We start from the raw sequence: 19498 nt of genomic DNA, 5'->3' as shown, positions 1-19498 counted from the left end.
CTCCAAAACACAACATTGCTGCTCTCAGAACAAAAACTCTATTTTTGTTGTTTTTCAGGTTCTGACATAATTTGAAAATTTGCCCTATACATTGTGTATAAATTTCATGATGAAATAAATGATCAAAACAATCCAAAATTACTCTCTATTTTCCCTTCTCCTGTAAAGTTAATATTTTGGAGATACCAGGTTTTGTTCCAACAACAGCAATATGCTGGTCGTGCTGGTCATCAGCATATCAACATCCATAACACAACATATGCTGTTTTTTTGCTGGTGGCCAGCTGTGCTGGTCTATGCTTATATTTCCAGCATGGATTGTTTTTTTATTATTTAGACAAAAGAAGAATATCTTTGAATAAAGTATTTTCATGTGTAAATGTGCAGATTTTGCTGGTGGAAGTGAACTAAGATGAAGAGCCATTTGATCAGTGCTTTTTATATGCTTGCAGCTATGTTGCCCTGCAGATCCCACACAATGATGTAGAGCCCTTCAGTGAACATCACAGAACATCTATTAGAACAAAGAGCAAAATCAGCATTTATTGTGTTTTGGATGCTGATGTGCAGGTCAACCAGCATGATCATGCACCAGGCCAGCATAAACCAGTACTGATTTTTTCAGCAGGGACAGGTCCAAGGTCTGTGAGACCAGAAGCCACTGTGCCAGAGTCTGAAGGTTTGGGCAATCACATCTGCTCTAAAGAAGACCTTCAGCCAGTCCTCATGTTTATTCTATTTCAGCTCAAATGGCTTAGATATATTAGCTGATCATGTGTGAAGAGGTGGAACAAATCAAAAACCTGGTCTGGCCTGAGGTACATGAGATCTGGACTGAGAAACTTTGGTCTAAAATAAGAATAAGAGGTGTATAAGAAATTACAGTATAACTTTGGATGATTGGATTGAATTAACCTCAGCACTCAATGGACTAATTATTATAGTTACAAAGAAACATCTACACCTTTGACATCACTTTCACATTTCAGTTAGGAAACAAAGGGAATGTAAATGATGGCCATCAATATGAGAATAAGACTGGGAGTGGTCACTTGGGATGTCATACAAGGAAAAACTTAATTTAAACCATTTACTGGCAGCAAAATGTGTATATATGGATAGATTTTTCAATAGACTATAGATTCTTTGGTGGTGGGATGTTTACTCTAATGCTGCTAAATGCACAGCACTTTATGCATGCATTGCTATTTATTTTACTGAAATAATGATTTGGGATTTTTATCTATAAATATATCATGTAACAAAAGATGGAGGAGCTAGTCTGTAGACATCAAAAGTCAGGTTGACTTAAAATCTTTAGTCCAACTTTCTGCATATCTTTTTAGTTTTCTCTTAATTTAATGAAACATTCTCCTTTTACAAAAACCGAATAGATTAGGTCAACAAAACAGTAAGTGGAGCTCGCTCAAAAAAGTGAACATAGTTGCCTCCTAATAGGCTGTAATTGCTTAAATTCTTTGGCAGATTTTTACTTAATTTCCTCACCAATTTACACCGATTCCCACATCACACAACATCCTCAGTCTGAACTTCTGACCATGGTGGGCTAAGACCTCACAGGGATTTGAACTCCCTCTTGACAATGCAGTTAGACAATTGCATCAGTCAGGACCTGCAATGTTGCTGAAATGTCTGTGTCAGAGAAAGAATGAGAAGCAGTATTAAGTCAGAACAGTGTGACTTCCTCATTCTCATGCACAGCCCACTGTCTGTGTTTAGATAAAGACAGTTACTCCTGCTTACACACATAAAAGGACCCATATAATGGAAAAATGAATTTTACTCACTTTTTAATGAAAGTGTTTGATATAATATGTAAACACTGTTAGAGTTTCAGTACATACTAATCACCACCCAGTCCATACAGTCCATACATGGAAACTATGCTGCAAAAACAGCCCAATTTGAAATCACTGTTTCAGTGCAGTAACAAGATTCAAATCACTTGAATATAGCCATCTACTTAACCTACAGTGGTTTAACCCTGCCCAATTGAAGTTATAAGGAATGTTTCTGCTCTGCATGCTTTTTGAATGTGGCACAGTACAGGACAGCCAATCAGAACACAGCTGATGAATCTAACATCAGCCTTAAAGGCACAGTAACAAAGGCAGCCTGTTCAGTTCTAAAGGGTCGAAGTGACGTTGGAAAATGTTCATGGTTCAAATGATTTTAGTATAAAAGGACCAATTTTGTACATAACACCACACAAATGTTATAAGTTGACCTCAGAGGGTGGAAAATAAATTACAAATACATAGAGAAAAAACATAGGATATAGGCCCATACAACTACAGCAAAATGATTTGCAATGAACCGGGAATTCCATCAATTTTTTAAACATTTTGCATCATTCTGTCATTGCAATGTCAACAAAATTATTCAGAATGGATCGATGTAAAATGGTCAATTGTAGAGATAATTACAGCCACAGATTTCTTTACAGTGATGGTGATAGGAACCAGGGGTCATTGTCTCAAGCATATGGCAGCGTGTTCATAACCATTTCATGTAATAACTTTCTGTAAGCTTTAAAAAGTGGAACATCTGGTTCCTAGCACCACCAATGTGAACAATTCTGCCTCAGTAAGTTTCTCTTGAATAGAGCATTTGACATCAAATCACTCTGAATGACTTTGTTCACACCTTAACTATTTAATTATGTAGAAATTTAGGAACATTAGTGGAGTTCCCCTTTAACTAACTATTATCTATTTAATCTGGAACACCAATAATAATAAAAATATTCAAATAACTATAGTATGGATTATCAGTGCATATAATCAGACTGCAGAGAGAATGCAGACGCATCTCGTATACCGCAATAATTCAGCGTTTCAATAAGGAAAATAATCGCACTACATATACTCACATCATTCTGTCATTTTATTCTTTCCAGTCGTAGTAATCTTTACACTAGTTTGGTCAGTAGGGGGAGCTGCGCACTCACCACTCAACCTCAAACCCCGACTACAAGCTCAGCCATTGGCTCACGAGCCACTGAATACTGTCGTTTTATTGGCTCCCCACCAAAACAGCCGCATAAATTAGGGCCTTCCAGTATGTAAATATATGTAAATGAGGTGCTGGAATACCCTGCTTGATTTCACGCACTGAAGCTGATTAAGTATTTGCCTCAAGTAGTTTGTACGTAAAAGCGGTCAAATCTGCGCTATTACGCAACGTCGACGTATCATGGCCAGTCAGAGACCACCAAAAGTGAGGTTCCTGTGTCAGATGGGTTTTTCCATGTAAATCAATGTAAAAGAGAAAGTGACAGGATTGAAATGGATCAACAACAGCGTTGGTGTGGTCAAAAATAAGAGGCATTTTCCCAGTTCAGAAACAAAAGCAACTGAGTGCAGCCAAGGGCAGGTAAATAGTCCTAAAGAACACAGACAACAAACCACGTCTATAATGTGGAGATGAGAGCCGAGATGGAAGAGCATAAGAAACAAAGGGGCCGTTTTTATGCTCTAATTCCCTGAACTGCAGGCGGTCCAGTATTGCTAGCTGAATGTGGGCGGGCCCTCTGATCAAAGCTCTGCTGCTCTCTACAGTAGATTCCTGGCATGTGGGGTTAAAGGACCACTGCTACTTAAACTTGTTCCAGCTGGAGTGAAATTCCTGCTGAATTCTTCAGTTCTTGTGGTTTACGAGCGGGTCTCTCTTCAGTCTCCTGCTCCTGCCCCCTCTGAGGTTATCAGGTGGGAATGTAACTTTATCCGCTCTGTACGGAACGCTGACCAAAGCCGTCTGGAGGAGGACGGCAGGCTAAAGTTAGGGAGAGTAGAGGACTGGTCACTGAGTGCACAGATCACTTCCTCAGGCGAGAGAGAGACAGAGAGAGAGAGAGAGAGAGAGAGAGCACTTAAAGGACAAAACAACTCGTGCTGCCTCAGTTTGCATTGTGCAACTCTGTACGACACATTTGGAGGTGATTTCCGTTCAGCTGGGTTTTGCTCTCCTCCCTTTTACTCACTTTCTCCTCCTCTGAAGAGAGAGAGAGAGAGAAGACTAGGAGAAGCGTGGTAACAGAGATCCTCACATGTCTCAGCAGGATCAGCGGTTCAGGAGAAGAGCGAACGCGAGGTAAGCTGACAAGTGCTAAAAATTCACTGGGCTTCAAAAAGCGGAAACAGTCTGGTTTACACTTTCACTATTAACCCGAGAAAGCACGAACAAATGTGAAAGGACTTGTAGTGCTTTTAGTGGAGGATGGGTTTGGTAGTGTACGTACTAGGCTGTACAGACAGTATATTTGACTGAATTCTACGTTATTACAACTTTTTTTATTAATATGAATATATATCTACATATTTTGTACAAATTGTATTAATGGAAACAACAACCAAAAAAAAAATGTTCAGCCTTCAAGTCAAACTTAAATATGTCACATATCCACAGTACACATAGCTTTTTTTATTGCTAGGGACTAAGAAAACCCAGAGACATTGCTTAATGCTTTAGGTGTTATGTCTCAAAAAGGATCAATAGTTTCAGAATAAAAAAGATGAGACACAACAGTGAAAGCTGTAATCAAACAAATTTGTATATCTATGCTGTAACCATATATCTGAAAAATATATGGATAAATCTTTGCCTTTCTTAAATGTTTTGTTTACAGTAGCGAAAATGTGTGACATGTTTGTTCAGTGTGACCAGAACACAAACACAAACACTGCTTTGATCCAGTTTTTCTGTTTTCTTTCTCCACCTCCTTTTCCATCTGCCCTACTGTGAGGCAACAGCATACCACAGAACTGAGATATCATCACATATTTGCTGTGATGTTGGAAATGGGGTGTGGGGATTTTTTTGGCCTATCTCCTCTTTTTAGCAGGAAATCCTGGGGATTGTTTGTTAGATGAGCAGAAATGGATGGGAGGTGACAGCTATGATGACACTTAACCTGTAGTTACAATGAGAGTAGAGGATGTGCTCTGTTGTTGTGAAGTGGAATTCCAAGTATTTTCAAAATTTCTGCACAGTTCTTCATTAGATTGAGTCATTCAGAGTGGTTTGATGTGAGGTGGTTTATTTTAGAGCAACTTACTGATTTCTGGTGATAATAAGAACGAGATGTATGACATGTATGAAATAAGATATGTATAATAAGAACCAGATGTATGAGATGTACGTAAAGGTGATGGGAATCAGAGGTTATGATGTCAGCAGCACAAATCTAAAAGTTTTATTTGTTATCCAAAACCACAAGTGAACCTACATACATCTTGCAAGTTTGGAATGTGTTAAAGTAGTGCTAAACCTTAACAAGTCTTTTTTTCTTTGGGTACTATTTTGCATCAAAACATCATACGTTTATTTACCTCTCCACATTCAATATACGCTGTAGGCCAAGATCTCATCACAAAACTATTGTAAAACAATGTCAAGCAGCGTATTCATAACCATTTCTTGCATTAGCTTTGTGTAAGACAGCTTTTAGAGGCATTAAACTTTTCTTACATCTGGTTCTTATCACCACTGTGAACAGTTCTGACATTAAGCATCTTTAGAATGGACCGTTTCACATCAAAACACTCAATGATTTTGTTTACGTCGTAGCTGTTTAATTAGTCTTACATTTTTGAAGAAATGAGTGGAATTTCCGTTTAAGGCAGTCTTACTTTAAGAGGTTGTGTTTTTAGGTCTGAAACACATAGCAACACAGAAGTGTATGTGTTTAACGTGCTGTGTGATGCTGTGTGTTTTGTGTTTGGTGGTGAGATAGAATGGAAAAAAGGCAACATCTGTGGAATGTGTGTGGAGACTTCCTGTACAGATGTGCAGAATTAGGGAAACTTCCTTTATTATTGGCAGCTGTTCCTTTTTGTAATAAACCTCACCATCATGTATGCAAAACCTATAAACAGTATTCATCAGAACCAGAATACAGGGTTAGGAAAAATACAGAGCAGCTGTGATGGGTAAGATGTGAATGAAGACATTCAGAGTGTTTTGATGTGAAATGCTCTATTCTAGAAAAATTTGGCAAAGTCTGAATCGTTCACAGCGGTGCTGATAGGAGCCAGACGTCCTAAAGCATTTTAGGGATGAGCAGTGATCTCGCGATCATATCAGATATTGTCATCAGGCATCATTTCCCATATCAGTGCATCCTTAAAGACTTGAATGCTTCTAAAACCTACATCAAGTTGTTAAATAAAAAGGTTATGGATATGCTGTCTGATGCCTGACTATCGTTGCTTTATTTTGTACACCTGCATTGTAGACATTTTCCATTCTGACTGTGTAAGTTTCTCTATAATGAATCATTTCACATCAACCCAATGAATGTCGGCGACTACATCTCAACTACTGAAATAAGCAAACACTTCGAAGAAGTTTCATTGGAATTCCCCCTTTAAGTGAAAGCTGGCTATGGCTTCTGTGTTAAAAGTGGAAGGATGAAACCAAACATACTTCCCTGAAAATCAAGACATTTAAACATGTTGGGGTATTTGAAAGTAAAAAGTGAGTGTTTTAACAAATATATTGATAAATTGATAGTTCTTGTTTTGGTGGTATGCGTTGCAGCAACTAATAGACAGTATTAGTCTTTACGCAAAGATGAATTTTGCATAGTTATGGGCAGTTTCATTTTACACTGACATGAATTTGGCTGCAGGTTTTAAAAATAAAAACATTAAAGTGCACAGGAACTGGTTAAGTAAAGAAAGAAAACGATAAAAAAGATAGATTACATTATAAATGCTCATGTATGGAGTAAAGGTACACATACTCAATTTGATTAATGAAGTACAAATCTTCCAAAATAATGCTTAATTATAGTCCTGAAGGATAACCCTGCTAAAATATCTACAATTCTGTAATGGTGATAATCCTGCAGTGATAAACCGGACATCGTCTGCTGTTTTCTCTCCAGCAGCAACTTGCGAAGAGCTTGCTGTGTATTTTGTTCTTCTTTGCTGATGCCTTTATTGGCTCCAGATTTACTAACCAAATGACAAATGCTGTTAGAATATAAGCAAGTAGCTATTTATTAATTACTTTTCACATGTTATTGGAGTGAGGTATGTAGGGGTTTATGTTCTTCATCGATGTAAAGGAAGGTTTTACTTTCTGCGAAACAAGACATTTACAAACATATTGTAAAATGTAATTCGTTATAAGCTCCTCTTCTGTTCTCAAACACACATGTGGTATTGATGAACTGTTCTGACCAAATTTTCCCAGTGTGAGTCAGAAATAATTAATATTGAATTGCGTCATGGTTTTGTTATTGCCAGTGATGACCGTGGCTTCATGTATCAAACTCTGAATACATTTTAGGACTTTAAAAGAAGATTCTTCAGGCTTGAAGAAATTATTTAGACATGAACAAAGTCATTCAGAGTGGTTTGATGTGAAATGCTTCATTGTAGAGAAGGAAAGTCAGAATTGTTCATTGTTGGTGGTGATAGGAACCTAAATTCTCTAAATTTCAGGAAAACAATTTTTTTTGGCAAACTTTTAGTCTTTAAACCAGTTTTTAAACACATCTAGGGTGGATATGTACATGCTGGGTGTTGTACGGCAAAATTCTACCTAAAGAAAACATATTTTTTTCAGATATAACACTATTTTAGGATTGTCAACGTTACATGTAACGAATCAGATTTGTATAGTTTCACTGATAGTTTTGGATAGTAAATAAAATGGCTGTTTTCGCATTGTTGATAGTGTGACCCCTGGTTCCTGTCACCACCACTGTAAAGAAATCAAAGTCAGTAAGTTTCTCTTTATTTAACCATTTGGAGCCAAACCACTCTGAATGACTGATATTCTTAAAGTCTTTTTTATATCTTTTTCTTGTGGTCTGCTTTGTCTTGCCATAGCCTTAAATTACTGTTAACATTATGTTATGTATAAGACTGTGGCCTCACCGTTTATTCCCTGTTGACCTACCTGAAGGTGCAGTGAATGCAGCTGTGTGCTCTCTTACTGGTACTATGAAAGGAATGGAGAGGTGTTCTGTAAGAAAGACTACTGGGCTCGCTTTGGGAAACAGTGTCGAGGTTGCTCAGAAATCATCACCACCGGCGTGATTATGGTAAGAGTCTGTTACTGTATATGTGTATAACTGCTTAGGCAAATTGTGTGCTTACTTATGTTGTGTTTCACTGCATGTATATATGCCAGTGTGTTCTAATGGATTTTAAAATGTTTTCCTAACTATGAGAATTAGTCATTTTATGTTCAGAGTGAGGGTAATTTTCAAGTTTGAACAGCTGAAAAACATACCTATATTGCATGCGCTTGCACAGTGAAATGTAAACAATACCTCCAGAACCAGGTCTTCTAGACTGCTAAAGCATTCTCCTCAAAATCTACAGTTATGTTGAAGCAGCACTAAGTTTCTTTGTAAATATTGAAAGACACAGCCATACTAAGTCAAGAGGGAAAAAACTAGATAAAACAACAGATTATTCACATCCTCGCGAGAGATGTCCGTCATCAAGTTTTGACTGTGTTCTATTTGAACTCTCTTTCGACACGCTCACACTCATTAGATTCATCCGCTCTTGGAGGTCTGGAGCACAGTCAATGTTGTGTGCATGTTGTATAAGATAAGATAATCCTTTATTAGGATTACAATTAGATATTTTATATAGTGTAGCTTTAAGTAAATAGGTGTAAAATTAAAACACAGGTTTGTATTAGTAAAAAATACTAAATTTGTTGCAAGTTTCAAGTTTACATTACAAGTAGCAGCAGAATGAGCTGCTACTTCAAGTTTTTTTTTTTTTTGTTGAAACTGAAAGTTGCATTACTGACTGCTAAAAATATGGTGTCCGTTAGCTGATGTGAGTCATCGTTTAAAGTCTGAAATGATGATTAAAATTTCAGGGTGTTGAGCCCGATTTTGTGGGAATTTTGGAATAGGCTCAAAAAGACCAAGGCTCAGTGTTCAAATGCAAAATCAACATTAAACATTGAAGATATGATGTTAAGACTCCACGTTTGGTCTAGGGTGCTTTTGGATCAGTAATGTGAAATTAAAACATTGCACTGGTGATGAAGGTATAAAAGAATAGGGAACTGACAGATGGAGCTTTTGCTTTTGAAGCATTATTTATTAAATCAAACACAATAAAAACGCTGTGCTATGATACCTAGTGCTACTCTGAAAGAATCCAGCTGGTGTGATGGCACCAAAGATAAGAGCCAAGTGTAACCATGCTTGTCTACTCCGAAACAAAAAAAAACCTAGCTAGAGAAACAAAAACTAAACCAAAAGCAAACTATGCTACACTCACTGGCCAATAAACAAAAGTATATGGGATGGTGCCCACCCTCTGATCTAGGGAACTAGACAGAGTGTAGACTCATACGTGGTGCAGATGTATAGTCGCATACCTCTTACCTGTTAGAAGCCTTAGATGCTACAAAGAATCAAGCAGCTCTTGTGAGCCGAGTTGGGAGTGTGCTGGTGAGATCTGCCCAAAATAAGCACATCCTTAACACAAGAGAAGAGAATACCCTGGAAACAGTTAGGGAGTGTGCTGATAAATCTGGTCTTCTTTTTTGGTTGACACAAAAGTGCTCTTAAGAAAATTGCACTGAAGAACTTGGCATCATATCATATTTTCTTCAGTAATATAACTGTGTCTTGTTACCATTACCAGTAATTGTCATTAAGGGGCCGTAGTGTTTGTCATGATAACAATTAGCTCATGACAAAAATGTTGTGACACCAAAAATGATTGATCTTGACAATAGTTACATGACATTGTTTTGCAAACAGACAGCGGTGAATTGCAAATCCTTTTTGACCTGTATTCAACAAATATTTTAAATATTTTATTTTTAAAATATACTTATTTTAAATGTGATGCCTGCAACATGTTTCAAAAACGTTGGGACATGTTTACCACTGTGCTAAATTGCCTTTCCTTTTAGCAATATTCAGGAATCTGAACTGAGAACATCGGTCACTGTAGTTGTGAAAACTCTGTCATATATTGTGCCACACATTTTCAATGGGAGACAGATCTGGACCTGTCATACCAGGGCACACATTTCCACTTTGCATCAGTCCATCTTAAATGGGCTTTAGCCCAGAGAAAAAAAGAGGCATTTCTGAATGTAGTTGAAATAAGGCTTTCACTTTGAATAGTCTTAACTTGCATTTGCAGATTTAGTGATGAACTGTGTTTACTTTAAGTACTTTTTCCAAAGTGTTCCTGAGCCCATTTCATTATATTCGTTACAGAAGCATGTTGGTTTTAATGCAGTGCCATCTAAGGGAAGGAAAGTCAAAAACATTCAGTATTGTTTTTCAGGCTTTCCTTTTAATGATGAATTGCAGATGGTGAAATCCTTAAATTACTTGCAGTCATCCATTGTTTTTAAGCTCACACAATTTTTCATAAAGTGGTGGCTGAGCCTTTCTTGAGTGCTCAATTTTATATCCAGTCATGACCCCATCAGCTATTACCTGTTCACCTGTGGGATGTTCCAAAATGAATATTTTTGATCATTCCAAAAAATAGATTTTTTTCAGGCTTGTATTGCTCCTATCCCAACTTTTATGAAAGGTGTTGATAATGTAAAATATTAAATATCTCTTCTTTGTGCAGTAACAAATCACTGCTTTATATTTTTATTTGCATTTTACATCTTGTCTCAACATTTTTTGGAATTGAGTTCATGGATTAGAAGTGCTCCTAATCTTGTGAGGATTAGAGTATTGTTGGCTGTTCTCTAAACCCCAGTACTGATCTCAAATTACCCCCGACCACTCCTACTCTCATTCATTCACTTCCTTCCATTCATTGTGCAGCTCTAGCTCGTATCTGAAGTGCTGATATCACCACCGCCCTTCCGCCTCTGTATGTTAGACCACCACATCCTTTCTTTCTGTCCCTTCATTGGGTTTAGCATTATGTCTGCTAAACAATATGTGAATTACGTTCTTTGTGAATTCTTGTACTTTGTTCTTATCCCCCTTCCCTCTACAGGTGGCTGGAGAGCACAAGTATCATTCAGAATGCTTCATCTGTGAAAAGTGTAGCATGTTCATTGGAGATGGGGATTCATACACGTTAGTGGAGCACTCCAAATTATACTGGTTAGTTTGGAAGCTGCATCATGTTGAACCTCTTTATGTGTGATGAGAATAAGATGTTTATAGATGTTTAAAGTGCCCTTATAATAAAAAAATGCTTAGCAAAGGATTCAAAGTAACATGTAAGCTCTGTTAAAATTTCAAGCATACCATTCATTGTCCAGTCCATTGTGCAGCAGTTTCTCCCTGCCCATTCACAGTTTAGCCTTGCTCATTCTGAAAGGACAGTTTTGGCTTTTTGAATGATGCACAATAGAGCACAGCCAATCAGAACAGAGCTTATTTGTCTTGTAAGTCTTGAAGGCACACAAACAAAACAGCCTATACATTATTAAGTTTTAATGTCCAAATACTGTAATTATTGATGTAATTATGTATTTTACATAGTTCAGCAAAAGGACAGTAATGACTACACTTCTAAAGAATGAAGTCCCAGGCTTATTGCATCCTGAGGCCTGTTTTTCAGTTACAATGTAAACTGTCTGGATTACATTGCAAACTAGTTATTATCTAAGATTTAAGTTATAGATGTCTGAGTTTGGGCCATTTAAAGGGTTAAAATATGAATATAAGTCAAAACAAATGAACAACTGTTTAAAAGTTTAAAACTTGCTTTTACTATTAATAATTGATGTTATTTTATTCAATAATGACTTATATAATACAGACTGACATGTCAATCTATATTTTAGGAATGATAAAGCAAGATATATATATATTTATATAAGTATTTAATAATATACTGTAATTATTTATTTACATCCCTAAAATGGTTCTTCAAAGGTTCTTTAGTGAAGGCAGTGGTTCTATAGAGAGCTATGAACCATTTGAATGCATTAATTGTTCTTGGCGTGTTTGAATGGTTCATCCTCTACAATCTTACGTATGATGAAGATGGTTCTTCAGGGGTTCTTTTGTAAAAAAAAAGGTTCTGTATAGAACAATGAACACTCACAAAGGGCCCTTTGTGTGCTTTAAAGGGTTTTTTGCATTGTGAAAGGGTTGTTTAGGTGGGTAGAGAGTAGTACTGTAGATATTTTTTGGTATAATGTAGAACCCTTTTTGCTAAGAGTGTGTGATGGAAAACCTGTTGTTTATAGCATGAAAAAAGGCTCCACTGTTGTTACGTCAAGGAACCTTTTGTGGTACTGTGTAGATCCCTTTTTTGAGAGTGTACAGTGATAAGCTATCTGCCTCGGGATTTGTTCACCACTTCTCAAATACAAGACATTCTATATGTTAATTTTTTTAAATTTCATTCCAAATGTTGTGATTCATAGCAAAAATGGTTTTATATTTTGGGTTTGAATAATGTGAAAATTAGATGTAAATTTATCTGTTTTTTCTCCATTTTTATACCCTGTTTTGATCCAGCAGCTGCCCCTTATCTCGTGTGATAATTTTATCATGAATGGACCAATAAAAATGCTCCTAAATTGCTTAAAATAAAATTTATGTTGGATTTGAAAAAAAATTGGCTTCCCCTGTGAAGATGCTATATGTGAGATACTTCAACAGTAGTGATATATATTTTTCCACAAATTGTAATCATCTTTGAATTTCTTCACCTCCCCTGTAGTGGCCACTGTTACTATCAGTGTGCATCAGTGAGGCATCCAGGTGCAGACTGCTCCAGGCTCCCTCATACAGTGGCGTTGGTGTCATTCCCTCCCTCAGCAGAAGGCAGGAGAGGTCTTTCTCTGAGTGTGGATCAGTGCTCGGTCAATGGAAACAGCCCCATTATCACAGTATCTCAGTAAGTCTGCCTGTTACATTTTTGCACCCTTCTAATGGCAAACACCAGTACGACTGTGCCACCAGCCAGTTTGGAATCATTCACCGTTCACCTATTTACAGATTAGACTCATGCAGCAGTCTGGAGATGAAGGGCCTGATTCATGTTGGAGACTCTGTTCTTGAGATCAATGGCATCTCTGTCCAGAACATTCCACATAATGAGGTATAATGTTTATGGGATATAATAAATCCTGACAAACTCTGTTCAGTGATAATACAACACATGCTGACGCATATCTTTACTCTCTAACAGATTGACATGATGATTCATGACATTGAGCGCTGCCTGAAGCTCACTGTAGAGCACAACCCTAATGGCCTCCACAATCAGGAAGATCCATTTGAACCACTGAAAGAAGAGTCAGACCGACCAGGAAAACTGGACATCTTCCTTCCTCAGAGTCATAGTCCCCGGCAACGCTCCAGACACATTCTGTATGAATTATTTCTCCACACCACTGCAGTCAAAGTCATGATTAGGATTGTCACAAAAAAAAAATCAGTTACAGAAAATAGTTAAAATTCAGCTTCATGGTAAATCTGTACTCTGAGACAAAACCTGATGATAACCTACTACCAAGGGAATGATTTCAGTACCTTACTATGGGAACATAATTGAACCATGCATATATAGTATTATTAGTTTCATTAATTAAGTTTCATTGACTCCAAATACCCTATCTTGACTTCAGGCTTTTTATTTATTTTTATATTTAAAAACGTAAGGATAAGAAAAGGTACAAGTACCCACCTTTACTTTAAGAAAGTGAATGTAGTGTGTATGTAAAACTCACTATGGAACATAATTGGACCTTGTTAAACCTTTAACCTTTAAATTCTTACACTGAAGAAGTAGAGCCCAATGGACACAGCCTTTTATATGCACATATATATATATATATATATATATATATATATATATATATATATATATATATATAATATAAAAGTACCAAATACTTTCTAGGTTATTTTTCCTGCAAAGTGTTTTAGAAGATTTGAAAAGTTGTGCATGGTTTGCTTGTGTCTATTTAAAACTATACAAAAAGTTCCACAGTTAATCATCACAGTTTATTCCTCAGTTACTTATGTAGGCTGGGTATTCCAAAAGATTCTAGCACAAACATATTTCTTAAATGGTAGAGTGAGCATCACACTGAGCACTCTCTCTACCAGTCCAGATGATCTTAAGATGCCATTGTTATTCATTTTTCAACGTCAGGAGGGAAAGCCCAAAATATGTATTTTAGACATAGACCATAACAACTTCCATTCTTTTCAGGAGACGTGCTTTAAGTTTTTCAAAGGAATCTGTAGGGATATTTTTCCACAGCCCCAAAGTTCAGTTTTAAGTTAGTTGTATTTTCTGCTTCTCACAATCCAAACACATCCAGTGATGTTGGAGTCTGGGATCTCCAAGTAATCCGTTCAACTGATGGTGACAGTTTTTGCAGTCTACCAAGTCTTGTGTGGTTGGCAGGAATACGGTTTTCTCAGTATCTTTTTAATCATTTTTAGTTCCAGTTTCAAAAACAGTTTTTGAAGGTGTTGTTTCACTTAATCTTCTTTAAATTTTCCCTTCCTTGTGCAAGTGCATTGTCTTATATCTAATCTAGTCAGAAATGCAGTCTTTAGCCTTTTTATATGCAGGTGAGAAAGAACTTTGTAAAGCAGCTAAGGTGTGTTTGGGTAGTTGCTTGTGTGAATGTTGGTGTCTCTGTGAAGGGAACATAATATCAGTGACTCCGTTGGGAACAGCTTTTGTTGGAAGGACACAGCTGTAACTCATTGGTTATAAGACTGGAAGAGTCAAAGTGGCAGTAGGGAATATAAAAAAAGTAGAGTGGATAAATTAAACACTGAAAGATACACTATATTTACCATTGGAGGCTTCTGTGTCATTTTCTGTTTTTTTTTTTTTTTCTGACACTGAAAAATGAATGACTTAATTGTACTTAATTACTATTTTGACTGGAAATTAAATAAATGAAAGGTAGTCTCTGACTTATGCACAGTTCTGTAAGTAGCACCAGTCTCACTTAGAGACAAAACAATCAACACATTGAAGATATTGAATGAAATAAGAACCATTTATGACTATGCAAAGATGTTTAGCATCAATCAGTCATTGACATCAGTGTTTCTAGTGCTCTCTAATCAAGTTTACTTCTGTATTTTCCTGTAGACGGAGCTGCAGCATAGATAAAACTCAGTGTACACAAAGCCACTTGCCACTGCTTTCTCACAGAAGAGACATTAATCGCTCAGAGTCTTTACGTATCGACCCTGTTGACAAGACACAACGCATCTTCCGCCCCTCTGACCTCATATATGGAGAGGTTCTGGGAAAGGGCTTCTTCGGACAAGCCATTAAGGTAAAGAGGAACCGGTGACTATTAGAGGAACCAGTAACTCTTTCATACAGTAGAGTGAGGTCAGAAATAGTCCAGTGCAGCAGGACATTAAAGGCAGTTTCTACCTTTGGTTGTCAGGTGACGCATCAGGAAACGGGTGAAGTCATGGTGATGAAGGAACTTTTGCGTTTTGATGAGGAGACCCAGCAGACGTTTCTCAAAGAGGTTGGTTACCTTTCAATGGGTTCACCATCAGTCATTAATTGTTTGTGGTTGTTTGACTTGCAAACCGAAAATATGTCGACATTTGCAAATCACTTTTATGTGAAGTCCTTAAATACCAGATTTACTGCATTTAATTGAATGGGAACAAAGGGCCATACAGCATGCAAACTTTTATGTAAACCAAGGCAAATGATGTGTTTTGTGAAAATAAGTTGTGGCACATTTTTGTTTTTCTTATATTTTTACTTATTTTTTATTTTTAATTGTATTTCATGTAATAGAAATTGTGCACTAAAATGTGTAGAAATATGTTAACCAAATGTATAATTTGATCAGGGGTGCTCGACCTTTGGCATATGACTGTAACTACATTATGGTCATACATTACTGTGTTTTGAGTGTAAATTAAACTTCTTACTCCAGGTAAAAGTGATGCGCTGTCTGGATCACCCAAATGTGCTGAAGTTCATTGGCATCTTATTCAAAGATAAACGACTGAACCTCATCTCTGAATATGTTCCAGGAGGGACACTGAGGGAAACAATACAGAAAATGGTTTGAAGTTTTACTCTTTTTAGTAATAGTAGTGATTACCATCATTAGCAGCAATAGAAGGAGTATTTTATAATATGAATAGATCTAATTGTTTTTTTATATGCAATAGGACAACGATTATCCCTGGAATCTCAGAGTAAGCTACGCAAAGGACATCGCTGCAGGAATGGTAAGCAATATAGAGTGAAACAGTGCAGCTTACTGTCACATGTTCATTCAGGGGCTTGCATTTATTTCCTAACTTAATTTTCAAGCTGTATAAAGTAAAGACAGTAAGGTGAAACTGCAGCTACAGCAGTAACCAGCTAGTCAGAAAACAATATATGGATAGCTACCAGGGTGTTTCACTGACATACTGTGTTTTTCTTCTCACTTTCTTACAGGCCTACCTGCATTCCATGAATATTATACATCGAGATCTGAACTCCCATAACTGCCTTGTTAAAGAGGTCAGAATAAAAAAAAACAACTATGATGCTTATAGAGGCTGTCACTTAACCAAGTAAAAAAAAAAAGTACCTACTGGACCATCTGAGCTCTTCCATACTCTTGCTTATATTTCACAGAATCAGACTGTGGTGGTGGCTGACTTTGGGCTGGCCCGGCTCGTGAGGGAGGATAAACCCCTTAGACGGAACTCTACTCCTGAACAAATGTCCAGTCTGAAAAAGCCACAAAGGAAGAAAAGGTATACAGTAGTGGGGAATCCATACTGGATGGCACCAGAGATGATTCGAGGTGAGCTCATCTCAGAAACACACACACAAAACAAAAACAGTCAAACAGATTCTACGTGGTCCTGATGAGTTCTTCACTCCTTTCTCGTCTCTAAGGAATAAGTTATGATGAACGAGTTGACATCTTCTCTTTCGGAATCATTCTGTGTGAGGTAAACAGTACTTACTCAACAGTTAGGATCACATTCTGTTTTAAAGAATATTTAGACTGTAAACTGATGTCCTTTTCTTTGCCTCAGATTATTGGTCGAGTGTATGCTGATCCAGACTATCTACCTCGCACTATGGAATTTGGACTGGGAGTGAACGAATTTCTGGAGCGCTACTATCCCACCGAATGCCCACCTTCCTTCTTTCCTCTTGCTGCTCTTTGCTGTGACACGGAAATAGAAAAACGGTAGGTTTTCTGTTTCTTTACCACCAAAAAGGATACACATGTAAATATCCAGTGAAACATGCTCCTAATGTATGTCAGTTTTTGTCTTTGTAGTCCCACATTTGCAAAGTTAGAAGAATGGCTGGAGAACTTGCTGATGCATCTGGACATTGGTCTTCCTCTAATGTCAGAACTGGAGAAGGTGCGGCAAGCATTTTGGGAGAAACATAGCCAGTCTCAGCGGGGTAATGGATTTCTGTGTAATCAAAAGGGGACTCCAGTATGAAGCCAAAGGTGAACGGTGCTGTGAATGGTTGACTTCAGGAGTTCAGCTTCCTACTGTGTGACTTAAGTGTAGACAGGCACTGTAGCACCATCAATATATCATTCAGCAAAAAGACTAGAATTTAACAAAACATTGTTGGTAAAAGACTGTTCTCAAAACTATACCACAGGTGCATTACCATATTGTAGGTACGCACGCTCTCATTTTTTTGTCTACCCTCTATACTTAAGTGATAAATACTGTGAAACCATGCATCAAACTTGAGGTATAAACTGGATGAGACTGTATTTGTTAAATGTAGCATATAACTGTGTATAATTTATTTCAAATTGACCTTTCTACAACAGTGTTTAAAAAGAATGGATGTTTTATTTTCTTCCACTTCAATAAATACAATGGAAATTTGTTCACACAATGTAGAGTCATAGAAACAATGTATTTAGAATTATTTTTGCAGACTTTCATTAAAAAACCAGTATTGATATGTTTCTGGAAAGCTGTAATAAACATAGATGAACTGTGCTTTTCTGTGTTGTCTATCTTTATATACTCCGACTGCTCAGTAAGAATGTTGTTGGGTTTTTTGCTAAACCCATTATCGACCTATTGCAAGTTTTCTTTTTTCAAAACAGTGTTAGGAGTAGACTTAGGAGTAGACACACAAGCACTATCAGTGCAATATTTAGATTAATGCCATGTTTATTAGATAAGTAAAATATAGCCCCACTGTTATGCTTTTCAAAAAGTTGTTGTAACCAACATTGTTATGAATGGATGTTACATACAAGTAACATTTTGCAATGAAACTCATATTCTTACATTTTCATATTGCCTCTGCTGTCAAAATTCATTTTCATTTATGAGGCATATTATTACCTGGTAAACACTTTCAAGTGCACTAAATTGCTATTAGCTACTACCTTTGAAAAGTTTGGAATGACCTGCCATAATAGTTCTTTAATAATAACTCATGCAGTGTTGATTGAAATATTATAAACTAGACTCTAAAACAAAGCTGATGGTTTATAGATAAAGTATTAGGAGAACAATGAGAAGCAATGACGTAGTAAAATGTCATTACATAATAAACTAGTAGTTTATTGTGATTTCTTGTCACATTACATTAATATGAATAGCTATCAGTGGGATATGCTCATCGCTTTGAGACAGTCTGGATAGTCATTTCATTAAGTCTGTTCTGAATGCCATAAAACCTCTGCAGCTCCGTTCATCATCAAACGTCTCAATTCTTTCAGCTTCCTACGCTCCTAAAAGAAGATGGTTCTTCAAGGGTTCATTTGTAAAGAGAATGGTTCTATTTAGAACCTTGAGTTAGCTATAGAACCACTTCATGCTTAAATAGTTCTTTGCCTTGGTCCTGAACCTTTTAAGCACGATACGGTTCTACATGGTTCTAAATAGAACCATTCCCTTTGCTAAAGACCCCTTGACGAACCGTCTTTTTTAGGAGTTTGAAATCTGTACAATAGCATCCTATTAGAATCGTGTTATACACGCGTCTGCAACGTAAATGATGAAAACAATGATTAAAACTTGGTGGATCTGTTTCGCAGACATAATGAACGAGACGTGTTTGAAACATTAACATCCTTCCTTGACCTAAAACCAGGCAGTTAACAGTTATATGTGCAGCTGATTTTTAATCATATCTGATTTCCCTGTGTGGAAGTCCAGTTTTCCATTATCATTTAAAATGAGCGCGTCAGAGAACAAGAACGCCCGAACCAACGGAGCCCAGTAGCGAGGCCGTCCGGCTTGCTATCGTGAATGAGCTGGATACCAGCGGTGATTAATCTAGTTAGATAACTAGCTAACCTAGTTAACGTTAGTGATTATTTGTGCTTTCCTGGCATTTTTGTGTAACGTTAACATCTCGAAAAGAGAGTCTATAATTTACTGAGCAGTGAACTGTCCGTTATAGCTAGTTAATTAGCTACTTAGCCTAGAGCTAACGCCTGAGCGAATCAGTCACAGCTATTAAAAAAAATAGTTTAGCTAGCTAGTAGTTTCATAGCTAACACTGGTGGAGTTGATAATGTTCATTTGAAACTT

General features: G+C 37.0%; 1 protein-coding gene across 1 annotated transcript; it reads left to right on the top strand.

Moving 5' to 3' along the window:
* Positions 1 to 3582: 3582 nt before the first annotated feature.
* limk1b (LIM domain kinase 1b) lies at positions 3583 to 17947 on the top strand. Its single transcript, XM_017704351.2, has 15 exons — positions 3583 to 4113; positions 7939 to 8077; positions 10989 to 11098; positions 12675 to 12851; positions 12953 to 13055; positions 13146 to 13327; positions 15078 to 15267; positions 15385 to 15471; positions 15895 to 16026; positions 16136 to 16195; positions 16410 to 16475; positions 16593 to 16764; positions 16860 to 16915; positions 17003 to 17160; positions 17254 to 17947. Exons 1-15 carry the CDS (start codon positions 4070 to 4072, stop codon positions 17423 to 17425), a joined length of 1848 nt encoding a protein of 615 aa, XP_017559840.1. The 5' UTR covers positions 3583 to 4069; the 3' UTR covers positions 17426 to 17947.
* The last annotated feature ends 1551 nt before the right edge of the window (positions 17948 to 19498 follow it).

This window comes from Pygocentrus nattereri, chromosome 16 (genome assembly GCF_015220715.1).
Source record: "Pygocentrus nattereri isolate fPygNat1 chromosome 16, fPygNat1.pri, whole genome shotgun sequence".
Lineage (NCBI taxonomy): Eukaryota > Metazoa > Chordata > Actinopteri > Characiformes > Serrasalmidae > Pygocentrus > Pygocentrus nattereri.
The sequence above is the reverse complement of the archived record's forward strand: the minus strand, read 5'-3'. Positions and strand labels throughout refer to the sequence as shown.

What these genes read in the sequence shown, in the direction of transcription:
- limk1b (XM_017704351.2), top strand. Translation starts at nt 4,070, where the DNA reads ATGTCTCAGCAGGATCAGCGGTTCAGGAGAAGAGCGAACGCGAG. An exon ending in TCACCACCGGCGTGATTATG is followed by an intron (nt 8,078 to 10,988) that starts GTAAGAGTCTGT and finishes TTCCCTCTACAG; the next exon opens with GTGGCTGGAGAGCACAAGTA. An exon ending in TCTTCGGACAAGCCATTAAG is followed by an intron (nt 15,268 to 15,384) that starts GTAAAGAGGAAC and finishes TTTGGTTGTCAG; the next exon opens with GTGACGCATCAGGAAACGGG.